The sequence below is a fragment of the Octodon degus genome, unplaced genomic scaffold (genome assembly GCF_000260255.1).
Source record: "Octodon degus isolate 3935 unplaced genomic scaffold, OctDeg1.0 scaffold00029, whole genome shotgun sequence".
Lineage (NCBI taxonomy): Eukaryota > Metazoa > Chordata > Mammalia > Rodentia > Octodontidae > Octodon > Octodon degus.
In genome coordinates this window covers 13728203-13754809 of record NW_004524605.1, presented here as the reverse complement: position 1 = coordinate 13754809, position 26607 = coordinate 13728203, and the positions used below count along the sequence as shown (strand labels likewise).

The following is a 26607-nucleotide window of genomic DNA, read 5'->3' as shown; positions in this document are numbered from 1 at the left end:
CCTCACCATTTTCCCAGTTTGCACCGCCTCCCACTGCTCTCTTGCCTTGCTTTAATCTCCTCCTCCTCTCCTACGTCACTATTTTTTCCCCTATCTCCTTTTAAATTTTCTCCTCAAGGGTAAAATTGGCACACTGAGGACTTAGTTACAACACATGGTTTTCTGGTTTGTTTCAGATTTTGCCACAAATGTAGTTCATGCACTTAAAGGTGGAAAATTAATGGTTATCTTAGTTTATCATTTTTCAAACTGTGTTTCATGCTGTTGTTGTTATTGCTTATCATACTGATTTAGCCAAAGTGACATAATTGCTCTAACCAACTATTCTTTCTGGTATTCCAACACTGAGATTTCCTAAGGGTCACAGAAAATACCATATGCCAGTGCCAAAGAGCCAGGAGCCCGGCCAAGCACACAGCAACTTCTCTTCCTCAACAAATTGAACCAATGGAAGGCAGGATCTTGCAACAGACTCAAAACCCCAAAAATGAGCTGCACCTGGAAGGTAACTCAGAGACACAGTCATTTCCTAAAGGTTCTAAATACTAGCAATAGAGCAACCCACCATAGGTAATTTACAAGCATCAACTCAGGAATTAAACTGTTTTTCCCCCTCTGTCACTGAGCCCAGAATTGTCTCTCCTAACTGCCTGCTGCCCCCCGCCCCCACTTTCATGTTTCTTGCCTCTCCTTCACTCTGAATGTCTTGTTCATCTCCCCAACTCAGGAACTGCCAGTGACTCCCATTCACAACTGAGCCAAGCCCAGGTATGCAAGGCCGTCTAAGCATGGGATAGCTTTCATGTGTGTCACCAAATAAAACTGCCTCTCACTCCTCAGCTGCCTGCCTCTTTCCTTTCTGTCACTGCTCTTGGTGCCTGACCCTGAAGGCTTTCACTTGGGCCCAGTGGCTGGGAGAAGCACTCAGTCTTTTCTAGGAAAATTCCCTGACCCCTGGAGAACTGTTAACTCTTTTTTCCCTCTCTCTCTCCTACATTAATAATAACCAGAGAGAAGGCACTGAGGTGCCCACTCCCAAGGGAAAACAGTAACAGCAATACTATAATCCTGATTACCTCAACCTTTGTCAGCTTTGTGCAGGCACAGCACTAAGAGATTTATGCATGTGGTTCCATTGAATTCTCAGAATAACCTGTGAGCTGGTGTTTCAGTGAGTTTATACCTTTTGTGACTTTTACTTATAAAGCTCGACTGTAAAAGCAAGAGAGCAGCAAATAGAATTGCCCTGGAAAATCCCTTAAAAGTGCAGATTGTGTTGTGCTTGTCTCCCTACAGAACAGTGCACGTGTATAAACACACAGGTACGTGCAACATATCAGGAAGTGAACCTAATAGAGGATTAGTGATGGCACTGAGGCTTCAGTGAGACTGGGGCACACGCCAAGCTTCCATTGTAGAAGGCAGTGTCGCCAGGTGCGGCACATGCTTGTGATGCCCGCACTGAGCACACAGAGGCAGGAGATCACCATGAGTTCAAAGCCAGCCTGGCCACATACTGAGTTCAAGGCCCGCCTGGACTACAGAGCAAGCCCCGTCTCAAAAAACCAACCAATCAACCAAAGAAACAAACGAGGCAGTGGCAACCAAAGCCAGCAGAGGAGAGCAGATGTAGGTCTCCAGGGCCTCCTTCAGGCCAGATGTGCGGGAGGAAGCAACGCATGAATCCACAGGGCAGCGTCACTCACAGGAGAATTCTCCTGTTCTGTTCTAATTCCTATGACTCAGTGGTGCTAAAGAGAAAGAGCACAGGGGCCCGGGCAGCCTCTGCAGCTAGACCAGATTGATTGGTTCAACTCCCAAACCCATACTGTTAGCCAGTGTGCCGAAGGCCTGGCCCTCTACCTGTGCTGGAGTGGACCTACCACAGGCCACCTTGCATTGCAGCGTACCTGTCTTTCCTCCAAGACCATGCATCTGTGCCGCCTACAGGCCTGGGAGCTGGTGTCTGTACCTGGTCACCACAGCGCTCAGTATGTATCTGTGGGTGAAGGTGACCTCCTCCTGTCTGGAATTACACTGATTGATCGTTTTTCATCATACTGCCTGCTATTATCCCTTTGGGGAAGAACGTGAGGGTATGCTCTTCTGTCGACTTCATAGTCCTCATGTTCACTCAGGGTTTCAGAGAGAGAAACCGAGGTCATGCAACTTGGTTGCTGGTAGACTTCAAACCACAAACTTGAACTTGGTGTTTCCTGGAAATATAAAAGTAAATTCTCAAGTGTTTAGCATCGCTAACACCAAATAAGATCAGTTTTCTAAACAAAAATGTGCAATGTGGGGAGAGAGTTGTGGGTGTCTGGCAGTGCTGAGAGTACTAGAACTTCACCGTGACTTAGGTCAGTGGATAGGCAGAGGGGCTGGGCCCAGCAGTGGGTTGGGTGACATGGGTGACATGGGTCACGGCAGTGGGTTGGGGGCTGCAGCCCACAAGCCTGACCAATCCCTGTAAACTTCACAGCTTCCACGGGTGTGGGCAGCCAGTCAACCACACGAAAGGAAGATCTGGCCAATTTAGCGTTTGCTTCTCAGTAGACAAATGCAACATCTCCCAACCTGTGGTGGGTTTGTTTGGTTGGTTCATTTGTTTTATGGTTTCTTATAGTACACACATGACTTATTTTTCCCTTTATTCTTCTTGGAATAACTTTTTAAATGTAAACTTTTTGATTGCTTTCCATTTACAGCAAGTGAGGCAGGTATTTAACTTATGGTAACGATAGAAAAGGCCTTTTCAATGTATTTGATTGCATAACTATGCGAAAATTTAAAGAAAATCAATTCTAAACTAACAAAAGTATAGTACTTTGCTGTGGCAGATGGTGATGGTTGTATAAGAAGGGCAGACCCTTGGGAGATGAGGAAGGCTGAAGGGATTGCGCATCTCTCAGAAAGCTTTGGCTGGGTGGGGGAAGGGATGTGCCAGAGACTGTCAAAGGCCGGACTTCCATTTGCCTCTTTATTTGTTTATTGTCCATCCGGGTTCTTATGCAAGAAGCGTTTCCAATTGATCCTCAGGTACTCCTAGTGGTCGCCTGCTTCCCTACAGCTGGGGCACTGTTCCGAGGAGTTTCTCCTAGGGTTCTGCCTTCATTATTCAGAGCAGCGCCCTTCCTGGGAGGTTCCCATAGCCCTGGGAGAACACCATGAGGCACAAGAAGAATGGAGTAACACAAATGTGATTCATGATTAGTATACAGCCTGACAATACTGTCAGCATTTTATATACACACTCATCTGGCAGTGGTACTCCAGAACTATTTTATGACAGAACAGTCAGCCAGAGACATGGGGTTATTACCAGGTGTGAGAAAGGAGTCACTGTCACTGTCCTGAGCAGTCCACTCAGGCCCCCTTGTTCCCTTTTACCTGTCCACGCCTAGAGTCCCAAAGAGGACATGACGTATGCGCTCCTGAAAGCTATCATGGACAGTCAGAGAGTCACCTGCCATCTGAAGGCTTCTCGGCAGAATTTCTAAAGTAGCCACTCAGAGATCTCAAAACACAGACATCTTAATCCAGTTCCAAATTTTAAAAGGAAGGAAGACTGAGCCCACAAATGGAGCTCCTTCCCAAATGTTCTTAGTAATCATTTATAACTCAGAATTTGTGTTTCTAGAAAATGGTTGGCCATTTTCTGAGACAAGATCTGCTTAATACTCAATGTGGCAGACATCCATATTTGTAATGACAACTTACATACTCTAATGCTGTTAAAATAGCCGGTAATTAAATCTAACAAGAATTGAATAAGAATAAATTTATTTTGAACTATATAATACATAGAAAAGCATGACAGTGAGAAATGAGATGTGGAAAGACTTTGGAAGGACTGTCTGATCTCCTCAGAGGACATGAAAAATACGTATATGTAACTTTCCCTACGGTTAACTGAGAAGCCTGTAGCTGTCTTGTCCTTCGCGCTAGAACAGTGCCAGCATACGCTTTCCATTTAGATTCACAAGTAGGACTCATCTGGGGCTGCTGGAGAAGCAGAGAACAGCTATTCACCTGAACTGGGGGAATTTCATTTGCCAAGGTAGTGTTCAGTAATACAGGACTCTGATTAAATTTAATCTTTTCTTGTTCTATTTGAAAAAAAATGTCCTTAATACCTCTTAATAATTCAGCTTTTGCTGGGAATTGGGTAAATATTGGTCCTCATAGATGTAAAAAAAAAAAAAAAAAAAAAGTCCCAATAGCCCAGATAAGGGACCAGGAAAGGAGGGGTACACTATTAGAATGCAATTTATTCCATTCACAGTTAAGAGATTAAGGGGGCCCTTGCTGATATCTCCCCATAGAAACCCAGGAAGCATGATAGTTCTCCTGTGTATTTAAGTGGCATCCACCTCAGATTTATTACTTGGGCCGGGCTGGTCCTACCAAAGAATGTAGCATCCATGGGACAAAGTGGAAATTTATGAATATTTTAAAGTTCCATCAACACGTCTTAAAGGTGCTAAAACAGATTGGAAATACATAAAACAGAGCTGTAACCACTTGCAGAGCACAACTGGCAGGAAAAAAAGGATGCAAAACAGCCCTCTGTGCGGTGTTTTCCCTACCAGGCCCACCCGCTAACACAGTCCTCACAGGTTGAGATGGTCTGATTGTGAACAAGAGCCCACCTTGCACAAGAAAGGTAGGCAGGCTGCACAGCAATCTCCCGGTCGCTGTCTGTCACTCCACGCCCTTCCTTGCCGCTCCCAAGAGACCTGGCCGGCCTGTCTTCCTTAGCTGCTGTCCCCATTCATCTCTATTCACTTAGAAAAACAAGCAGAAAACAACATTAGGCTGTTGGAGACCCTCGACCCATTTGCAAATGTCACTCCTTGGAGAGATGTCCCTGGTGACTTAATCACAGAGTGGTCCTGGTCACGCTATATTATCTTCTTTTCCCTTCTTTTTCTCACCCGTACATTGCATTGTGTGGAGCTCACCCTACACTGTTTCTGTGTGGACAGTCTGTGTCCCCCAGGGGCGTGTAAACCCTATGAGAACAAGGAGCTTGTCTGTCCTGTTCATGTCAGTGTCCCCAATCCCTAGAACAGGACCAGATCCTCATGCTTTCTCGATTCATTTTGATCCCTAAATACTGGCCACAGATTACAGAATGGAGACTGAAACACACCCGTGAGGGAATTATTCAGCGCGTCCCATGATGTATAAGGCTGTTCAAGGGGGTGAAACGTCTGGCATAGTATTGTTCCAGAGGAAACATTGAGTGAAGGACGTCTAGGGTGTTTCTGTTATTATATGTTTGTTTTCCAGAAAAATGACCTGGCTTCTAGGGTTTGACTGTTCTTTCCCAGCTCAGAAAGGGATTTGTTTCCTCTTACCTCCGCCCTAAAAAACTCTCCTCCCAGCCTGAAAGCTGCTCCTCCCCACCTCAACCTGCAGTCCCAGCATCCGTGTGCATCAGCAGTGCAGGGTTAGAGTTAGTTAGGCTCCTCTGAGAATATTGGGGGAAATCTACATGATTGGCCTTCGCTTTCTTTGTTCACACTATTTGCTTTGAAGGCCTTCACACAGCGCTGAGAAATCAATAAGCAGGGCTGCTGCTGACCCCGGTGTGTCTCCACCTGGGTCTCCTCTGGGACACCCGGCTTCCTCCAGCATGCTGAGAAGCAGCGAAGTGCCCGGTGCACTCTGCAAATTAAGGCCCTCGTAAGTAATCAAGGAACACCAAGTTTAGCTTGCTGTGGGTTTTCCATTCAGATTGTCATTAGATGAGATGAAAGTACACGTTACAGGTTTGCGTAATGAATAAGCCTCAAGTTAGGCTTGCCGTGGCAGGGTTATCAGTCATTGCACGAATTAATTATTTAGAACACTTTTTACAGTGAGGTTTCATTTAAGTTTTGCCCCTTGACGTATGTATATAAAAGTGACTAATCCATCGGACACTGCTATTGTACTTGTGCATCTATCACTATCGGGCCTTTTTTCATAATTGGTTTATTAATTATAGTATCTTAATGATCTGTTTAAAATAAATAAACCATTTGCACCATTTCAAAGATATTTTGTGAGGCTCAGCTGATATTAAAATAGCACCAGCTTTATGTGCTTTTTCAGCAAGTGACCTAATTAGTTAATAAAGTAATTGAATATTAAAAAGGATGTTGCAAGTGATTAAAATTTAAGAGCCTTCAGAATGTTATTAAAGCTATAAATCATATATCACTGTTTTAATTTGCATAGCTACAGAATTACTAATGGCCCCACATGCACACGGGGCCTGGCAATTAGTCCTTTAACAAAATGTTGGTGATATTGAGGTACCATATTCTTTCAACCTCTTTTGATAACTACATAGCAACTCACTTTTGCCAAATTAAATATCTAACTGTTGACAGTGTGACTTGCTGCCTCTCATGAATATAGGCATTCATCCCTCTAACAACTCTTTAGGAAAACCCACCACACTCAAGCCCTGTGCTGGGAGTTGGGCAGAGTAACGTGGTCCACAGACCTCTAAATGGAGGTCGTGGTCCCCATCTGGGCTGGCACTCCTATCTGGCAGTTTCCAGACTCGTGAATAATCCCAGAAAGGTGATTTGCACTGAGCAGGAAAAGTGCAAGTTGCTCTAAGAGGGCTTTGCTGGCAAAATGTGACCTTCTTGCTAGAATAGGGACTACACACTTCATTCCAGGAGAGGGGATTGATTCTACCCAGGCAGTCTTGTTCAAGCAGAAGACGTTAAGTGCGTCTACCGGTAGCATTTAAGAAGAACTGGCTGAAATTCTTAGCTGTGCAGGAGACATTAACTGCATCTACCAGTAGCATCTGGGAAGACCTGGATGACATTCTTAGCTGCTTGTCCAGCAGCCATCACACCTTCCTAGCACAGGAACCTTGATTCTATTTGGGTAGGGTGCTAGTACTGTGCTCAGGGAATGCGAGCCTGGGCTAGAGTGAATTCATAAACTGTATAAATCAGTTACAGTATCGCACGCCCATTTGCCTGTGATTGTGTTCTGAAGAGCTCTCGGGGCTTTCTGGAAGCATTTCCCTCCCTAGTAAAAAGGGACACACACGGGAAACATGCCTCTCCTCTGTACCTTTGGGTGTCGTCAGCAGCACAGGTGATTCTTGGAGCTACAGCAACCACACTGAGATCACGAGGAGGAAAGTAAAGCAAACACAGCTCCACACCCTGTGCACACACACGTCTAAGTCTGAGTCCCGCTGTGGGCTGGTTGCTGCACCACCTGTGAGCACTGTGGTGTCTTCATGTGCAAAGTAAGATTCTGCACTGTTACTTAAAGCCTACAGCATTTTAACTGAACCAGATGGATCCAAAACGAAGGTGTAGGCAGCTAAAAAGACAAACTAGGAGGATAATTGTCCAGGGGAACAGCAATAAATTGCTAAATTACAGTGGCATGGGACAGGAAGAATGACAAAGGCAGGAACAGAACTAAAGCACCATGGACGTAGGCTCCATAGACCCTCCGCCACCCTGCCCTGCACAGTGCTGGGTTTAGACACTAGGGGCTCTCTACAGAGCTTCATTCTTAGCCCTTGTTATTTTATTTCTGTATTTAGAACAGGGTCTACAGGGTCTCACTATGTAGATCAGACTTGTAGTGATCCTCCTGTTTTCTGCCTCTCAAGAGCTGGGATTACAGGCATGCACCACCATGCCTCATCCTCATTGCCATCTCAGTGCACCTCAGGGGCCGGGCTGGCATGGCACGCCGGGGATCAGACCCCGGCTGCTGCGCTCTGCCTAGGCAGGCATTTTAGTCAGCTGAGCCATATGGCCAGCCCAAGCCCTTTTTATTTTGAGACAGGCTCTGGTTATGGGGAACAGGCAGGACTTGAGCTTGTGATCCTCTTGCCTCAGTTTTCCTCAGTGCTAGGATTACAGGCGTGTGCCACCATACTCAGCTAGCAGCAATGTTTAGTTATGTGGGGTGCCGGGTAACAGCAACCGTCACTCATGGAGTATTTCCTATGTTCAGGCCCTGTTACAAATGCTTTTCACATAGCTTCTCACCTAAGCATTTCAGCAGTTCTGTGATCTGTGAAGCAACGTTCATCTTCATCACGACTGAATCCTAACCATCTCTTCCCGCAGAAGCAGAGCAGGTTCCTCATGGCCTCAGACTTCCTGGGAGCTTTACTGTGCTGCTGCCAACAACACTTCGCTTCATGTCCGACATAAAGAATGATGACATCTAAACTACACACTGGGATAAACTGGAGAAATGGGAGATATCTAAATGAGACTTGGCAAATGCCTGCGTTACTCTTTATACTGTGTAAGAAAATAAAATTCAAAATTAGGAAAGGCATTAAGTGTTGAGTTTGTATAAAATCCCCTCAAAATAATCTCATCAAATTTTTATGAGAAACTTGCATTTCCTTTTTATGGACATAGCTTTTTAATATCAGATTTTATGCTTGAAGCAGCAGTTCCTGATCCTATATTTTCAATCCTATCAAGGCCTTTAGTTTGGCACTGAAAATTGAGCCCAGGGCCTCATGCATGTTAGATAAGTGATATGCACCTTCAGCTTTTAAAATTTTATTTTGAGACAGGCTCCCACTAAGGTATGTAAGCAGGTCTTGAGCTTGTGCTCCTCCTGTCTCAGCCTCCAAGTAGCTGTGTACAACCATGCCTGGTCCCATGAAGACTTCTAATAATGGCCTCATCAAGTTGTTGCAGTTAGTGCTAACAATGTAAGTCCAAGGGCTCGTCTCTGCCCAGTCTGGGAATGGGAGGATGTCACATTCCCAGGGATGGCACAGACACCTTGGGGTTCCCTTTCCAGTGAGACCATGCACACTCATGGACACCCAGGGGACAGAAAGCTGGCCATCCCTCAAGTTGGGTTTCCAAAAGAGGTCAGAATTTGTGCCTCTCTGCTTTGACATCAGTTTTTTTTTTTTTTTTTTTTTTCTTTTTCTTTTTTTACTGCACTGGGAACCTGAAACAATGGAAGTGGGTAGGCTTTCTGCCAACCTCCGGGAGGCCCGCATGTATACGCGCATCTTCACGTGCATTGTCCTTGCTAGCATGTTTTCATAACGAGGCTGGACAGAACATGCTCACTTCATTAAGAGATACACTTTTATTACCAATACTACTATTGGGTGGACCTCGCTCTCCACCAGGAGCTGCCTGCCCCAGGAGTTCATTCTGAAGTGGCTTCTCGCTGGGGCGAAGTGCACGCAGCCAGCTCACCCACGTGGTGCTGTGCGCTTTTTGTAAATCATATGAAGGTGATAAGGACGCACACGAAGGACTGCGTTAATGGTACTAAAGGGGAGAGTGTAAAAAAAAAAATCCCATACTCAGGAGCAAAAGGGAAATTAAATGCTGGGCTCGTTCGGAGTTTAGAGTTTACAACGCTCCTTTGTGGCTGTCGGATGGGCTCTTTGTACAGAAGTTTCTGCGTAAAAAATAACTGCATTGCTCCAAGTGTGGAACTTCCGGGGCACTGCTCCTGACTTTCTCCACTAAAACAAATCTTTTACCTTGTTTTTGGCGATGTGACCGTTTTATTACAAAACAGTGTTTGTGCATCACACACCACACACGGGGATTCTATGCGTGCGACACGCACTGTCCCATGCTCACTGTGGCCCAGGAGCTCTTTGTAGGTAGCAGGAGGACAAACATTTTAATTTCAATAGTAATGTGCTTTAATATATACTTTTCCTTTATGGATAATTTCCCTATTTTTCTTTGAAGTGAGTCAATTCATAGAAAAAATATTGAACAAATAAAAATACAGTGGTCAGCGTATAGGAAGAAAAAAATGGTGAAGATGGCCTATAAGTGACTCCAGATTTGGGGACAATGAGCCATGTAATCATACGAAAGAAGATGTGGGATTTGGGTTGGTTTCTGACAGTGACGAGAGCTGCGGTTAGTGAAGCAACCTGGCAGCCAGCGCCTGACGGGTGAAGCCCGCTGCCTGGTGCCCGAGGAGTGTGCTTCCCACGTGACGCTAATTGGCCCACTCAGGAGGGAAATGGGGACCCGTCCCTCATTAGCCACATGTTCGGAGCAGCTGAGCTGGCTCCCTGTGGGTCACCGGGGTCCCCAGTAGGAAATTACCATCCCAGTGCCCTGTGGCCCCCTTGTAACCCCAACTAATGAATGTCCCACGGAGCCTAAGGCCATTCCTGGGGGAGCACATGGCTCTCGGAAGTGAAGTTGATTTTCTGCAGGGTTAACCCAGGCAGAACCAATTGAGGAAGCAGGGACAAGTTGGGGAGCTGAGACACAGTCTTTCCAACGCTTGTGTCCTGCAAAAAGAGGAAAACAATGGATTCTGTCCGTTTTTGTTATTATTGTGGAACTTGGTCTTAGGATTCAGAACAGAAGCACAGGGAAGCTAGCAAAGCGGCTGATCCTCTTGTATCAGGCATAAACTTCTCAGCGTGCGCTGTGCAGACCACACACGACACTAACAACCCTAGGAGACAGGTGGTGTCACCCCATGTGGCAGATCAGGAAACCCAGCTTGGAAGTGGGCAGTGAGCACCAAGGATCTCCCAGGATGACCACATTCTGAAAGTGAACAGCATCAGGGTGAAGGGCCATTTCATAAGATGGGCAGGGAGTATGCCGAGACTTTCTGCCTGTGCTTCCTTTCTATTTCAGGAAGAAGACTACAGGCCTGCAAATAATCTCACATTTCTGGGGCTTGACTTTGATTAGACAAATTCATAGTAAAAACCAAGAGAAAGCATCCTTCTCAAGTGTCCTGGAATCTCAAGAATATGGAAAGAAAAGGATGGTGGCCTCTCTCCTGAAGAGCTGGGAATGACCCCCATGTATTCCATGTCTTAAGTGATCAATATTCTTTCTAGGGCCCCATTAACTCATGGGTAAACTACCACCCAGGATTCCCTTGGCAGCCACTGTTCCCAGAGCCCCTAGGGGTGTGACTTCTCAAGCCATGGAGCTGTACATATGTCCTGTCCTGAAAAGCACAGGGTGAATCGGAAGGTACTAGCACGCCAGGCAAACCAAAACTACTTCAACCCAGCCCTCTGGTTTCTGATTAGGCTGAGACTTGGCTGACCCTCAAAGTTTCTTGGGTAATGCCCAGGAATGTGAATAGTTTAAAGATACAACTGGCTACCAATAGGCTGAAGAACCAGAGCGATCCAGGCAGAACCCTAGATTTACCATTTATAGCAGAGAGGTGTTGGCAAGTCACTGGTCCTCCCTGAGTTTCATTTCTCTCACACGTGTGGTGAAGATACGATCTCATGGTGTGCTGTGGCTTATACCAAGATATCCCCCAAAGGCCCCCTGTGCTCATCAGTGGGGCCTTTGAAAGGTGACATAGCTGAATGACTGACAGGATGTGGGGTCTCTCAGAAGAGGCAGGCCACTGCAGGTGTGGCCTGGACAGGTCTTCTCTCCCGCAGCTCCTCCCTTCACTCCACTTCCTGATGGCCTTGGCATGGGCACCCTCCTGCAACCAGGTCCTCCTTTTTAAAAAATGTTTTTATTGCTTATTTGGTACAGGGTCTCACTATGCAGCTCAGACTTGTAGTGATCCTCCTGCCTCAGCTTCCCCAGCACTGGGATTACAGGCGTGCGCCACCATGCCCTGTTTTGGTGGCCAGCACAGCATACCTGGGGTTCCAGAGCTGGTACAGCATGCAGGACTAGGGATCAAATCCAGGTCCTTGTGCTTACCACGAAGGCGCTTAGACAGTGGAGTTCTCTCCCCATCCCAACCAGGTCCTTCTACTGTGCCTTCCTGCCTTGGAGCCAGCTAACTATGGACTGAAGCCTCCAAAAACTGTGTCAGACCTCCGCTCCCTCAAACTGTGGGTGTTGGGTACTGTGTCCCCCGATGTGAAAGTATGACATGGTGGTTGCATCTGAACCACGAAATGCACGTAAGATGCTCAGCACATGGCCCACAGGCTTCCACATGGCAGTTTCTTATGGCTCAATCTGTCTTCTGCCCCTTTACAAGGCTAATGAATGAAATATGGAGCAAATTACCAAGAAGCAAAAAGCTGTAACATGACACTCTTTTGTCACTGGTAGTTTGGGTGTAGAATGCCTCCCAGTGACCCATGTGGCAAAGGGTGGCTCTGCAGGCTGGCACTTTCAGGTGGCAGTATGACGTTTCTGAAGTAGGCCCAGTGCGCGTCATGGGTGTATGCTCTCAAAGAATCCTGCTAGGACTCTAGCCATTTCCTCTTTTCTGCTTCCCTGCTATGACCTGCCTGCTCTGCCCTGGGCTGCCTTGTCACAGGCATAAATCAATGGGCCGATTGACCACATAGTATGACTTCTACACTGTGAGCCAAGCAAACCTTTTCTAAGTGGACTGTCTGGTGATGGAACGCCAACACAATTAAAATTTATTTTTAGTTAATTCCTGTGAAGAACGGTTACTTGTTGCACATTTTGCACTCCTCTTCCCCACTGGCTGCTGGGAAATGACGCATGGAGGGTCAGGTCTCCCTAAGACCTTGTCACGGTATGCTGGGAGGCAGCCTAATACCGCCACTTCGTCTCCCCATTGCTCCAACTAAAGACAACTGTTTCTCTATCTAGTACAGTAATTCCTGGGCTCGAGTGCACTTGCTGGAAGCCTTGGAGTGGAGGCGCAGTTGTGATCACAGAATCAGAGCGAGGTGCAGCCTTCTCACACATGGTCTTTCATGAAAAAGCCTGGAGTGAACTCTTTCAAAGTGATACAGCTGCCAAAACCCAAGGCCTTCGAGGTAGATTCTGAAGGCAGTCTCTTGGCAGCAGGGGAAGAGAGCCAGCAATGGTCCTTGGAGAAGCAAGCAGGAGTCGTCTGCTAGAGAACAGCCACAGATCTCCTGAAACAGCGGGCACTGGGAAGCCTTTCTCACTGCCACTCTTTCCTAAGTACTATACATTCATTAGCTAAAAGTCATCGGTCCTGACCTCCAGATTACATGAATTCAACAGTGGTTAAAAAAAAAAAAGTTCACTCTTCCAGTTGGGTGAATTAAGGCTTGTTTCTCCCAGAACATTGCAGTCAGGACTCGGGCATGTAAGGGTGAACCACGGTAGGCCAGAGCCAGGAGGGAGCCTTGGGTCCTGCTGGGACTTCAGGTAGGTAGTTCTCTTTAACCCACTGCCACCTAGTGGCAACTGAGCAGATTGGAAACACTTGATTAAATCTAAGGAGGGAATGTGGACAGCAAGGAATGTCTTGCTCCTTCCAGTCCTATCTAGGAAGCACTCCCTTGCCAATATTTGTATTTTAAATGCCAAGCTATCCGACTCTTGTGCCTGTCTTTGGATCAGTGGGGACACAGTCCTATAACCTAAGCTTTGTGACGTGACACAGACAAGGACGGACCAAGAGCCTTGCACGTAGCTGGAGTCTAGCATGTTTTCAAGACAGGAACTGGGCCTCCCCGAGAGCTTGAGGTCTGCCCTCTTGAGAGCTGATGTGAGGGTTCTGTGTGCCAGGTAGCAGTGATTTAGCTTGGGAAGCAGACAAAGAGGCCAAGGGATTAACGGGGCAAAGTTGTGGTGGCTCAGCTTCCTGTATGCATGCAGAGGAGGGGTGGTGGCAAATTCAAGTATTTTAGAAGCAAGTGGCGATCAAGTATGGGATTGTGGCAAAACACTTGGGGAGCAAAGTGGATGTGACTCGGGCAGAATGGGAAGAGAATGGATTGGTGCCAACGAGTAATCCGACAGATTTGTTCATTACCCTTGGGTGGTGCTTGGGAGGGGAACTGGTAACTGGTAACATGGGCAAAACTGTTTATTTTAGTTTTTATTTTTTGGTCTTTTTGAGACAGGGTCTCGATATGCAGTACAGCTGGCCCTGAGCTCACTTTGTAGCTGAGGCTGGCCTTGAACTCACAATAATCCCCCTGGCTCAGCCTCCCCGTGCTGTGATTATAGGTGTGCACCACCATTCCCAGCTTAAAACTACTTCTCCAAACATAACCTTAGGGAGAAATCCTTCCTCAGGAGGGTGACCTGTATGCATGTGCTTTGGTTGAAGAAGGCACAAGGCCACAATAATGAGCTGCAGAAGGCCTCCGACTTCCTAGGTGGGCATCTCCTGGTAATGGATCCCTCCCACCTTCCCCGCCATCACCAGGGACAAAGCAGTCAGTACAGTAATGCAGTCATATTTATTACTGTTTCAGACCTTCATATGACACAAGCAGGACATTTCACCCTAAGGTAACTAGCAGCAATTCTCCCCCAGACAGAAAAGGTTTTGGTTAACTTCACAATTAGGGGTAATATAAAAAATGAGATTACAGTCATGATTTTTCTTCTGGCGGCTGGTATATGAATAGTGACACTATAAACACAGAGTAATCCAGCAGTAGGCTTGAAAAAATTAGCAAGTCGGTATTCCAAACAGAAGGCTGATACCTTCAGATGTCAATACAGAGTCAGGAAGCTACTTTTAAAAAGACACAGCTATCCGTTTTACTGTCAGGACAACAGAGAAAGAAGTGAAGAGCTGCCCTAGAGCCTAGCTCAACCTAACCCAGCCAGATAATCAGAGTTTAAGTAATATCCCTGAAAAAGATTTCAGACTTTTTTTTTCACAGTTCTAAAAATGTACCATCAGACATTGGCTGCAAGGAAACCAGAATCAAAAGCAACAGTAATGCATTGGGAACCGTGTCTGCGGCTTTCCCAGGGGCAGCTGCCATCTTCTCAGAGAATGTTTTTAAAGGAGCACTAACTCTGGGAGCTTATCAAACTATTTTTTTTCTAAATAAATAAAAGACCAGCTGAAGGTCTCAGGTGTTACGCTTCTTCCCTAGATCTTTGAACCATCCAAGCCCTTCCTTGACAGCTCTCATTCTAATTAGAAGAATGCAAGGGAGCTTACAAATACTTGAAAAACGCTAAAAACGGAAAGGGTAGAAGAGGCCCAACCCTTCTTCAGAGCCCAGAAAATCACGTCAGGAACCACGAAGGCACATCCTACACCCAGCGACTGAATTTGCCAGAAAACCCTGACAGACTGCGCACCTCTGAACACAAGCCCACAAAAGATGTCTTTGCTTTAAAGCACTAAGAAAAACCTTTTGGGAAAAGAAAGATACCAAGTGGTGAACATACGCTACTAAAGCGGGCTGACTGTGTTCTCTATGTGGGAGGTACAGAAAAAGACGCATTAAAGTAACTGCATAACTATTATATTTATGCCACGAGACTCTTCTCCTCCATGAACCTTGATCTTCCCATGGCAATTACATCATTCATGAAACATGCACGAAAGAATGGGGAGTGTGGGGCAGCACCGGGGACAGCCAGCTGTCTTAGAAGAATTTGTAATTTTCTCCTAGGGGCAAAATTCAGAGAAAACTTAAAGCAGCAACTTAGAGAACCAATTCTATTTCATAGCTTCGCCCAGGTTGGCTGCTATGGAAATAGTACATTCAGAAATATGGATATTCCTTTTGTATCAAGTAGGGTTTCTTCAATTTTACTAGTGCGTGTCTGCAGTCCGTGCTCAGTCCTCGTGGGGAGCAGCTAAGTGCATGTAGCACATCTTAGTGCTGTTATCTGCTCCCCACCTCTCCCTACACATCGGGGCCCTCTCGGCGTCCTGCTGCCTTTTTCAGATGGAGTGAAGGCGGCACACACAGATGTGCGTGAGGCTTGTGAGCATGAGGGGTAGTTCAGACCTTAAACCCATACCGTCTCGCAGGGACCTGCGGAACTGCTCCTGGTCCTCCGCACCTCAGTGAGGATTTCTAGGCACCTAGATTTTAATGCTGACATTTTCTAGCCTTGCTGACTCAGCACCCATCACAAACAGAGAGCGAGGTGCCGGCTGGCCCAGAGCCACCTGCCTCTGTTGCTGCTGTTTTCTCATTAGCCTGCTTTTGGTCGTAAGGCAATCCCAGAAAAGGAGCATGAACTGCTCCCAGACACTAACTCAGACAACCTCAGTACATACTGCACTGAGGACAGAGCAAAAGAATCACTTCTGTGGAAGAAGGATGGCACCTGAGATTGTTCTGGGCATGAAACCGTATGCTCCGCTTTTTGATTACATGATACTAAGAAAGTTGGGTAAGCCAAAGAACCCCACCTAGTGCCAGGTCTGTCTTATGACTTGTCTCAAAAACATAGCTGTTTCTCTAGAGATTTCTTTGAAGAACCACATTGGATGATCCAAATGCTACTACTCTTACCAAGTTTCCCAGCCCTGCTGCCTGGAGACCAGTTGTGTTACAGTGCAGCAGCGAGGGACCTTGCAGGCGATGCCGAGGTTCCAGTTCTGCTTCTCTGCCATTAGTTCCCCCTTTTCTTGCCCTTTTCCTGGGAGGATGTCAATTATTTCAATAGCAATTCATAATCAATCAATCAATCAATCAATCAATCAATCAACTATGGAATTGCTAAGCCTGTGTCCTAGCACAGAACTACCACCGCAGCAATTTATTTAATGACCTGGATGGTTACAATTTTTCAGAAGCAATACATTATTTGGGCCTATTTTTCCTTTATGTTTAAACCACTTTCCAACAGTAAAGAAAAGGCAGAAATTTTAAAAAATGAACTTTCCTAAAAATTATTATCATGCTTTGTATAAAAGAGCACGCTTACTAAATAATAGTCACTCTAGGAACATTGCTTAAACCACACAAGAGGAGCAAGACAGCACAGAGTTCAAATTATTTTCATGTTACATTGGGAGAAAACAATAATTCAATTTTATGTGAAAATATGGAAGTTATACATAAACATAAAACTTACATGTGTTTAAAATAAATCAGTCTAGACTTAATAAGGTAATAAAAAGAGATGGAAATTATAGTTCTTTTTACTCCAAATTTCTACATTATTGGGAAAACAGAGTATCTATTACAGCTTCTAACTGACGGACAAGAAGGCAGACAGGAGGCTGGCAGGGGCGGCTGGCAGAGGTGCAGGCAGCACTGCCCGATGCATAAGCAAAACACTCTTAATCTGGGGATTGAGATTGTTGGACACATTAGTGACAAGACAGTTTAGATTGGCAAACTGCAAGATAATTGTGGTCTTGAGTTTGTAAACTGGAATTTCTTAAATACTTCAGTGCATCTAATCCAGCTCTAAAGCGTGCTTTCAAATACATCTACAAATAAAAACAAATTAGCAGGAAATAAATAAAGGCTTCTGCGAATCCCCCTTTGGGGATGTGCCACTTTTAGATACTCATTTTCCCTTTGGTATTATTTGAATCTTTCTGATAATTATCAGAGAAAACACTGGGGTTGGGACGTGGGGAGAGCAGCAAAAGAAGCCAAAACGCTGTTCCCCTCTTCCTGAAGGTATTCTGGAAACTTCCACCGACCCTAGTTTCCACTGCCTTCTGACAATGGTTACCAGATCCTGAGAGGACACCTAGGGACACTTCCTTCTTATATAGCACCTGCCCTGCTCATAAGATGTACAGTTCTTACAGAGCTGTGAAGTACAGTAAAAATTTCTCATGGCACTTAAGCATGTTTAGAGGCTGTAAAATGCCTTCTTAAAATCTCTGTCACAATGCCCTTGTGAGGTAGGTGTCTGACAAGGGAAACTGAGGCACAGAGGGCTTAAATCTGCTCACTTTTGTCCAGTGAGCCAGTGGTTCAGTTAGAAGACCCGGCATTCCAGCTCCCTAACCCTTATTCACCTTGTGTCTCAGGAGACTCAGTCGAAGTAAACAACAAATACAGTGGGCAATTTCTCTTTTCCATATACTAGTTAGCTATTTCTTCTCACTGTGAATGTAAGTTACCCGAGATAAAACAAATATAAACAAAACAAAAAGTCACCATGCCTAGCAGTCTGTGTCAAGCTGCAGCCTATTCTGCCCTGGCGGTCAGAATGCACGTAACAGTATGCCTTAAGCAGGAGCGGCTCTGGGTGCCGTGGTGCTCCTGTGACTCGTGCCAGGCTGTGAGGAAAATGTCCCTCCCTGTAAACACTGACTCAAGGGAATAAAACAACCTCCACTGTTTCACAGTAAACCATTCTGAGATCATACACGAGGACAGCCCCACGTGGAAAGGGGACTGTCAGCCGCGTGATGCAGGTACATGTCTGAGTTCACACCGAACTCTTTGAAGCTAGCCATGAAGGTCACAGTCTCTTGCCATGAAGCTCACAGGACAGTTTACACTATATACAGGGGGGCAATACCACAGGGGACATGCACTAGCACCATGCCACAGAAGTCAGTCTGCACGAAGGACGAGAAGCCACCACACAAGCGAGCTACAGTCTCATCTGGTGTGTCACCTGCAGAGGCCACCTCTGGTGAGGAAGACTGAGGAAGGCCTGGGTTTCTGTCCACGGCAAGGAGAGAGAGCAGGACAGAGCACTGGTCACTGGCTACCTGGGGCACAGCCCCACCTACATGTTACTCCTCTATAAGTTGGTAACCCTCTTAGACCTTACAGATATTCAAAAGAAATTTCATTTCTTCATCAAAAGAGAATGGTGTTGAGCCAGGTCAGTTACAAGATGTGGGTACAGGGATCCAGGGCAACTTGCAGCGCTACTCTTAGAATCAAATTCATGAGTTGTAGTGCACTAGCTTGTCAAAATGAGAGAGTTCTTTTGAGAGTTTTTTTTTTTTTTTTCTAGTGATTGGAAAGTGACTTCCACTCATACTGTGATCCCTAAGTTCAAAATCTCATACACTTGGCTTCTGTGACTGGAGTAGACCAGGACACCCATCGGATGCATGTTGTGCCCTTGCCTGGCTTCTACCCTGACACTGACTCAAACGCCTGCCCTCCCAAGGCCTGTCCGCTCCTTGAGCTCATCTCACAGAGGGTTGAGCCTGCTCTGTCCTCTGCATGTGCCGGACCAGAGGGAACCATTCCAACTCAAGCTTCACTGGGCTACTAGGGTGCAGCATAGTAGTAACTCATGCATTTTATTTCTAAAGACCGAAGCTGAAATGAGCTGGTTACTGCGCAAGATGCACCAGCAAGACATTCTCACCGCGAATGAAAATCTGATTTATGTGTCGAGTGAACACCTGCTGGTAATCCACTTTGGGCTTTCGCTTTTTCTTACGGGACTGGCCCCGGGAAAGGGTGGTGGCCCTGGAAACCGTACCTCCTGCACTAGACCCTTCTGTCCTTGTGGTCCGGCCTGACAGCTCGGACCTGGACTCCTCCCTAGCAGATGCTTGGAGGGAAGAGGGAACAGAGCGGGAGCGCCTGCGGGAGCCCCGGTCAGTGTCTCCTCGTCCCCAGACGGAGGCCACCTTCCAAGTCGATGTCTGCGAGTATCTGGACAGAGTGGAGTCTTCAACTACAGACTTCGAATCTGCTTCCTTCTTGGAGGAATCTTGGAGTTTCAGCCGATCAAACAGCTACAAGGTGAGCAACACAAATATTAGCCTTTTCTTCACCCTCAACGTCCTTCTTTCTATATAGAGAAAAAACCCAGATTCTTAATTATGCTCTTTGGACTCCGTGCATTCCAACTTTTAATAAGTTAGTAATAAGTTTTCTATTTATATCCATAATGAAGATAGAGCAGTAAGTATGTCAAGAGAAAAAGCACCTACTTACTTCTGTGATGTAAGGCCAAAAGACTTTGAAATCTTACACAAGAGGGAACTGGCTATTCAGATATACAGGTCAGAAGCCTGGAGGCATCTGAGATCAGTGATAGCAGGACAGGAAAGACAGCCAGGACTGCCTTACAGGCACATGCGGGTTGTGGACAGGGGCTGCTCCTAGGCCACCTTGGCCACCGGGGCCAGGCTCTTAAATCCTAAGCTGGAAAGGAGGTCGGAGCACTGCCTACCCTCGTGAGAGTCAGTGAAGAGTCCCGTTCGTACGCTTTGCCGAGGACAGGTTTTCTGTAGGTCTCATCCACATCAGTAAGTGCCTGGAGGAAGGGAAAACGAAGAAGCGAAATTAAAAGTTGTATTTTAAAAACTTTTTTGGGAAAAGGCAGAATAATATCTAAATGGAGAGGAACTCAACAGGTAACCGAACTTTCAGACAGAAGAAAACGGCAACGCTTGGCACCTTGTCCTGAGCGCGCCAACCCGCTACCACGCTGTGAGTTTCTCCGATGCCTGGTGAGTGTCTTCATCGCAGCGTGGCACGGGTGCCTAAATTACAAACCCAAGCCTACTTCCTAGAGGCCCTGATTCAATAGGTCTGAAATGAAGCCCCAAACCCTCTAAGCCAGAACACCTGGGGGACAATGACACAAGGTAGCTTTGGACCGCACTGCCTCTGTACCCTCCTCAGTGGCTCCGTCTCATGACTGCAATCAACGAGGATGAACAAGAGTTACAGGCAGAATGACCTGTAAGTTTTCCTCACTGGACTCGGTCTCACAGGACAACTGCTAGGGGCAAGTGGGATTATGTAACACAAATTACTCTGAAAAAGGTAAATCACCCTACAAGTAAAAGCTGATAATATTAAGTATATTCTCTGAAATCCTTCCCCCTCATGGGAAAATGAAAATAAGAGAGTATTTACTCCCATGATGAGATGGCTGAAGCTCAAGAGTGATAACCAAAGTTACTAAGTCATGAAGCTTGGGTTAAAATCTACATCCAAGATTTGAAGCTAGAATTCAAATTCCATAATGGCTGAAAACACAGTCTGGGAGTGAAAAAGAGGCCTTGGGAGATAGCTCAGTGGCACAGTACCTGCCTGGGAAGCATAAGGTCCTGAGTTTGATTTCTGTTACCAAAAAAAAAAAAAAAAAAAAGATTTCTGTTAAAAAAAAAAAAAAAAAAAAAGGAGTAAAAAAGACTCAGGATAAAGCCTGGTACCTCCACTTAATAACCCTGGGACCTGGGACCAATCTGTCCATTTCTCTGAACTCAGTCTCTTCATTTGTGAGACAGGATCATAATAGGGCCTCCGATTCACCCATGAAGATAACGTAGAGAACCCTTAAGACAGCTTGGGCACAGAGTGAGTAACTACTAAGTCTTAGCAACTGTTACTGTATCCATGAGAATGAACAGATGGGGACAGAGCACAGGGAAGAGGAAAGTTGGAGAAGGAAAGCACCAGAAACCCTGGTAGCGCCACTAATTATTGGCTATTACAGCTGTGCTGTCACGGACTCCTTCCCCTTACCATTGTCTAGCAAGACAGTAAGTGTCCCTAATGCTGGGAGTGTGTGGCACACTCTTTATAAGGGAGCATCCCACAAAATGTTTTGCTTATTAATGTCTGCCTCACCTCTATCTTCCCCAGTGCTGTATCTGCCACCAGGACTGGCCAAAGTGGGAGGCAATAAATATTTTTAAATGAATAAAAGGACAGTTGGCAGGAAATGAATTTAAAATTACTAAACTGGATAATTATTCTTTTAGGCTGGGCTTCCCAATCTTGGCACTAATGGCATTTGGGGCTGGGTAATTCTTCATTGGGGAGGGGCTGTCTTGCACATTAGGATTCAGCAGTGTCCCTGCCTCCATCCGATACCAGCAGTTTCCTGTCTCACGGATGTGACAATAAAAAAATAAAAATCCCTGGACATTGCTAAATGTCTCCAGGAGGGAAGAGCAAAATTATACCACCTTAAGGAAGGCGGCAATGAAAGCAAAGGAAGCAATAAAAATAACTGTCTAAGGCTGTATGAAGATTTTAGTTCTAAGAAGTTATTTTATAGTTTTGCTTAATAATGCTACTGTGGTCTTTTAGACATATAAAGTATCTACTCTCTAGTAGATTCTCCATGCCCCTTCTGAAAAATTAATTACCATATTCCAGAACTTGTCAAACGCCACGAGGAAGCCTGTACAGACGCCCCGGAGCCCCTTGAAAGTGCGGATGTGGACGTTCACCTTGACGCCCTCACGGATACAGCGATGCAGCTCGCCCAGGGGGCTGCCTTCGTGCACTGCAACGAAAGAAGAGCAGTGAGGACAGCAGCGACGCGGGCCTCCAGCTGGGAGCAGCCAGCCGTGTCGTGCGCGGCGAGCGCAGGAGCGACGTCCCGTGGCTGGTACAGCCAGCACGCGGACTGAGGACAGCGCCCGGCAGCACGTGGGGAAACCACACGCGAGCGCCCCGGCAATCTATCCCCCGTCTGCGGTGCACCGGCTCTCAGATGCGCCGTCGTTTCAAAACTTCTGTGACGAAAGTCACGCCACATCAACTGTTCCAATCACCAGCTAGATTCTTCTTGCTTGTACACATTAAGACCATTCTGTTGTCAGCATAATTCTCAAGAAACGGACAGCAAAAAGACTTGTCCGTGTTTCTGAAGGAAATGAGCTGTGTATCTTACCTGCTTTTAGCACATGCCATGCTCTCAAACAGAGCGGCTTTCGGGCCCGCAGTCTGAGCTGCCCCAGGAACAAGCTCTCTGGGGCTACCCGTGTTCCAGTGCACACGATCTTACACTAGGAGGAGGAGGGGGGCTGCAGTTCAACCCTTGCTGGACCACAGACGCCCGCTCCTGAGCTTCAGGCTCCCGGGAGATTGCTACCAAGAACCACACGCAAGGGGCAATGTGCCAGCGTGTGGCAGGAAGAACGGGATTACGATTTTCAGTTTTTGTCATGAAGAACTCTTTTTTTCTCAGAGCTATAGCGAGGAGATGGATTTTTCTTACTTCATGTTAATTTAGCTCTCACCACATACTGGCTTTAGAATAGAAAGCCTCTCACGAGCATGTCATCCCTCCAACATACAAACAGAACCCTGATACATGGCATCTGCCTGTCTTCTCCCAAATTTGTAAGACAAAATTCTTTGGACAGTATTTGTCATTGAAACAAAACAAAACAAAACATAACATAACATAACAAAACAAAACAAAACAAAACACACACCTCTCTCTAGTGACTTAATAGAGAAGAGTTCTGCCTTTTATTTGAATAATTAAGTTGGTTTCTCTTGACTGCTTTATCCCTCATTCATGAACTGACACACAGCCGATGACCACGGTTAATGAAAGCAAATACTCTTGGAAGAAAATTACCTAATAGATGACAAGTAGGAATTTGTGCCCGACTGAAAACTCGGCAGTAAAGTGCAGCTGGAGCCAAAAGGCAGCAATGGAAAGGAGAGACGGAGCCTGGGCTGCAGGTTCCCTTATGCTACATTCAGGAACAGATCTCCATAACGCAGTTCCTTGATCCCAATCACCTTGCCTGTGTTGCTCCCTTCACCCACAGCCATGCTGTCTCCCTGTCTTCCACACGTGGGTGCTTTTATGCACAATGGAAGACTATTCTTTTCCTAACTCGAAAACACAGAGCCATTTGATGTACGTCTTCCCCTAGGCTTGCAAAATAGAAGGAAAGCACAAGTGTTATCTTAGCAACAGCCTTGAGGGCCAGAGAGATAGCTCAGCAGACTAAGCGCCTGCTTAGGCAGGCACAGGGGTTCGATCCCTTGATCCACACGGCCCCCTGGCCCCGCCCCCCGGTGTGCTGAGCCAGCCACCAGGATCAGGTGTGTCGGCACACGCCTCTAATCCCAGCTCTGGGGAGGCTGAAAACAGGAGGATCACTACGAGTCAGAGCTGCATAGTGAGATCCTGTACCAAATACATTGTAAAAAACAACTAAAAAACCAACCCTGTAGAAATAAATGGCAAAGTCAGATGTTTCAACTCTTTCTCTCTTAATGTGTTTCTTCCCAAGATTTAACACAGTGTTAATTCCAGAGACCTTTTCTCTCCTCCTATGTGATCAGAAACACAGCACTAGCACCACCTAGGAGAGCAAACAGCAACGGCAGAAAGGAGTGCTCCACTGCAAACCAGAATCCAGTCTCTTTCTCACTGTCTGAGAACGACTCCAAGAGACACGTGGCCTTCTGAAACTCAGTGTGACACCCACGCAAATGCCTGACCTTTGACCAAAGCTATTCGTCCATGTCCCCTACTGCGCGGCCACTATTCTTGGCCTGCAGCCTTCCACATTCAGGTCATGCTTAGCCGGCGCCTCCTTCTCCCCGTGCGTGACCATTCCTAGGGGCAGAGAACAGATTCTCAAAAGTTAAGGCCTGCTCTATCCTTTCTCTTCCCACAGCACAATTCAGCCTAGAACCCTACAGGCAACCGATTTCCTGTATGTCTGCTCGTTCGCCTCACTCAGGCCTCCAATGTCATTTGCATTACTACCATCAATCATCACTGTCACCCATTAGCAGGCCTCATGTAGGAGACAGGCCCTGTTTTAAGCTTAACTTTACAGGTATTACTTTATGTAATTCTCCCAACAACCCTCACACAGAAGTACTACTATCTAGGCCTACTTTATAGAAAGGAAACAAATCCAGAAAGACTGATGTCATTTGCTCAAAGTCACTTATTACTTAGCAAACAATTCAGCCAACCCTCTGACTTGGAACTTGTAATTATAAAGCTCTAAACATAATAACTGCCACAACAACCCAAATAACAGTGACATTTGATATTCATTGAAAGTTTCCCTAGGAACTGGGGAACATTACTATTATAAACACTTTAAAGGTGTTAACCAGTTTAATCCTCACAGTGACATGGATTCTACTGTTTTCATCCTACAAACAAGGAACCTGAGGCCTACAAGCATTTAAGCAACCTAAAGTAAAACATTTAGAGATTGGAGGAGCCAGTATTCAAACCTAGGGAGGCTGTACACATTTGTGGAAACCCGTTTTAATATAACAAGTTTTAAGGCAGAGCGCAGAGGCCTGGGTTCAATCCCTGGCATGCCATGCCGGCCCCGCCCCCAGGGCACACTTAGATTGAGATTGAGACTGGGTGTGGTGGCTCGGGCCTGTAATCCCAGCTCTTTGGAGGCTGAACACAGGCGGCTCATGATTCTGATCTACAAAGTGAGAGCCTGCACACCCTGTACTAAAATATAAAAAAAATAAAATAACAAGTTTTGCTACATATAAATTACAGAGTCATCTGATTTTTTAAAAAATGCCCCCAATCATGCTCCTTAACCTCAAAAGCTAATGCTTACTTTTTCTCAGATACTTTCTTTAATAAATCTAATCTCTGCTCCTGCTTGTATCGTTTTCTTGCTCTCTGAGGGTCATCTCTTTTCTGATGTCAACTCATGTGTATAATGTGTACCCAACTGTTTCTAAAACCATGATTAAAATTTTCAGTAACCATGGCACATTCCCTGAGATGTTGATTCTAGGCAAATAATTACTTGTAGAAGTCGACAAAGCTGGTCTTCACACACTGTCTTAACCATTACTGAAAAGTGCTTCGTGGGAAAGCTAAAACCACCTACTGCATAGAAATATTTCTTTCCCTTGGTAATACTGGTAGCAAAGTGGTAGCTGGGAGTGAATTTCAACAACCTAATAGTGCCAAAACATAGAATCAGCCCACCCAGACTGCCCTTATTTTAAGAACGTGCACACTTTCTGTTTCGGAAGATCAGGAAAGCTAGGGTAAATTCTAGCTTGGACACGATAAGTCACGCAGCAAAGGCACTCATAACATCACACAGCTTTTCAGGATGTTTTCTGAATAAACAGGTTTCTAGGAATGATGCGGAATTGTATCTTGCTTAGCAAACCCCTCTTTTCAAAAGGAAACAACTCAATTTAATTACCAGCATACAGACACTGAATGGCTAAGTAGGTCACTGTGTTCACAGGGCAGAAGTCAGAACTGCTTTCCAGACGACAAAAGATAGAACCCTGGGCTGTGTTTATTTCATATGCAAGACAGAGCGCTCGCATTAGAAGCTCTGCTGTTTACAGCTGGACTCTAAGGCTCTTTTGGGAAGCTCCAAGAAATCCCCCTGGGCCATTTAGACCTTCTGAACTTAAAATAACCTGCGCATATGGTAAGAGGAGCTCGACACACAGTCCTGCGACAGGCCAGCACTCCGAGTGGCTGTGAAACACTGCCCGTGTTTTAGTGGCATTCTGTACCTGCTGCATTCCAGCACTTGTATTTAGTCACGGGAACATACGTGTACCAAGATCCTGGGCCCCTGTCCTGCCCCCAAAGGAACTGTCACTTCCTGAGTAGGGGCTGTGAAATTAGGCCCCTGGCGCCATCTGAACAGACCTCCCGTCAGTGTCAGTCCGTCGGATCCTCAAACCCCCCCGAGCCACTCTCCCTTCCCTGGTGCTGGCTGCTCTCCCCCACAACTTCTGCATCACCGTCCTTCCCTCCCTCTACCCTTGTCTCTGGTCCCCAAGACTTCGCCCCCTCTCTGCACCCCCACGATGGTCCTCAAACTCTCCGGACGCCGCGGTCACGCCTGCAGAGCCTCGCTGCGGGCTCATCACCCCCGCGGACGCTCGCAAGCACCTTGCTCTCCTTCGCAGAGCGCCCCAAGGCTCCTCACGGCCACGCCAGTGTCCCCGCGACGCTCCCGCAGACGCGAGCCGCCCGCGGCCGGTCACTCCTGCAGACCCGCTCCGCAGCGCCCGCCCCTCGGGGCAGCCCGGCAGCGAGCCCACCGCCCGCCCGCCCACCGCCCGCCCCTCCGCGGACTCACGGGGCATTCGCGTGAGCACGTTGCGCGGCGCCTTCCGGCTGCGACCCGGTCCCCGCCGGGACGCCCTGGCCGTGCCGTCCTCTTCCTCCTTGACCACCATGAGGCGACGCAGGCGCTGGATGCGCTCGGGGTCCGGGGCGGGGGCGTCCGCGCGGCGGCGGCTCCGGCCCG

The 26607-nt window shown here is 46.6% G+C and overlaps 1 protein-coding gene across 1 annotated transcript in view; it reads right to left on the bottom strand.

Annotated features, from left to right (window-relative positions):
* Nucleotides 1-17318: 17318 nt before the first annotated feature.
* Nucleotides 17319-26607, bottom strand: part of Lsm11 (LSM11, U7 small nuclear RNA associated) — a 9589-nt gene continuing 300 nt past the window's right edge. The window contains 4 exon segments of the mRNA XM_023713251.1: nucleotides 17319-19347; nucleotides 19788-19871; nucleotides 21721-21860; nucleotides 26437-26607. The exon segment at nucleotides 26437-26607 is cut by the window's right edge and continues 100 nt beyond it. Coding sequence (XP_023569019.1) covers nucleotides 18937-19347; nucleotides 19788-19871; nucleotides 21721-21860; nucleotides 26437-26607 — 806 coding nt within the window. The 3' untranslated portion in view covers nucleotides 17319-18936.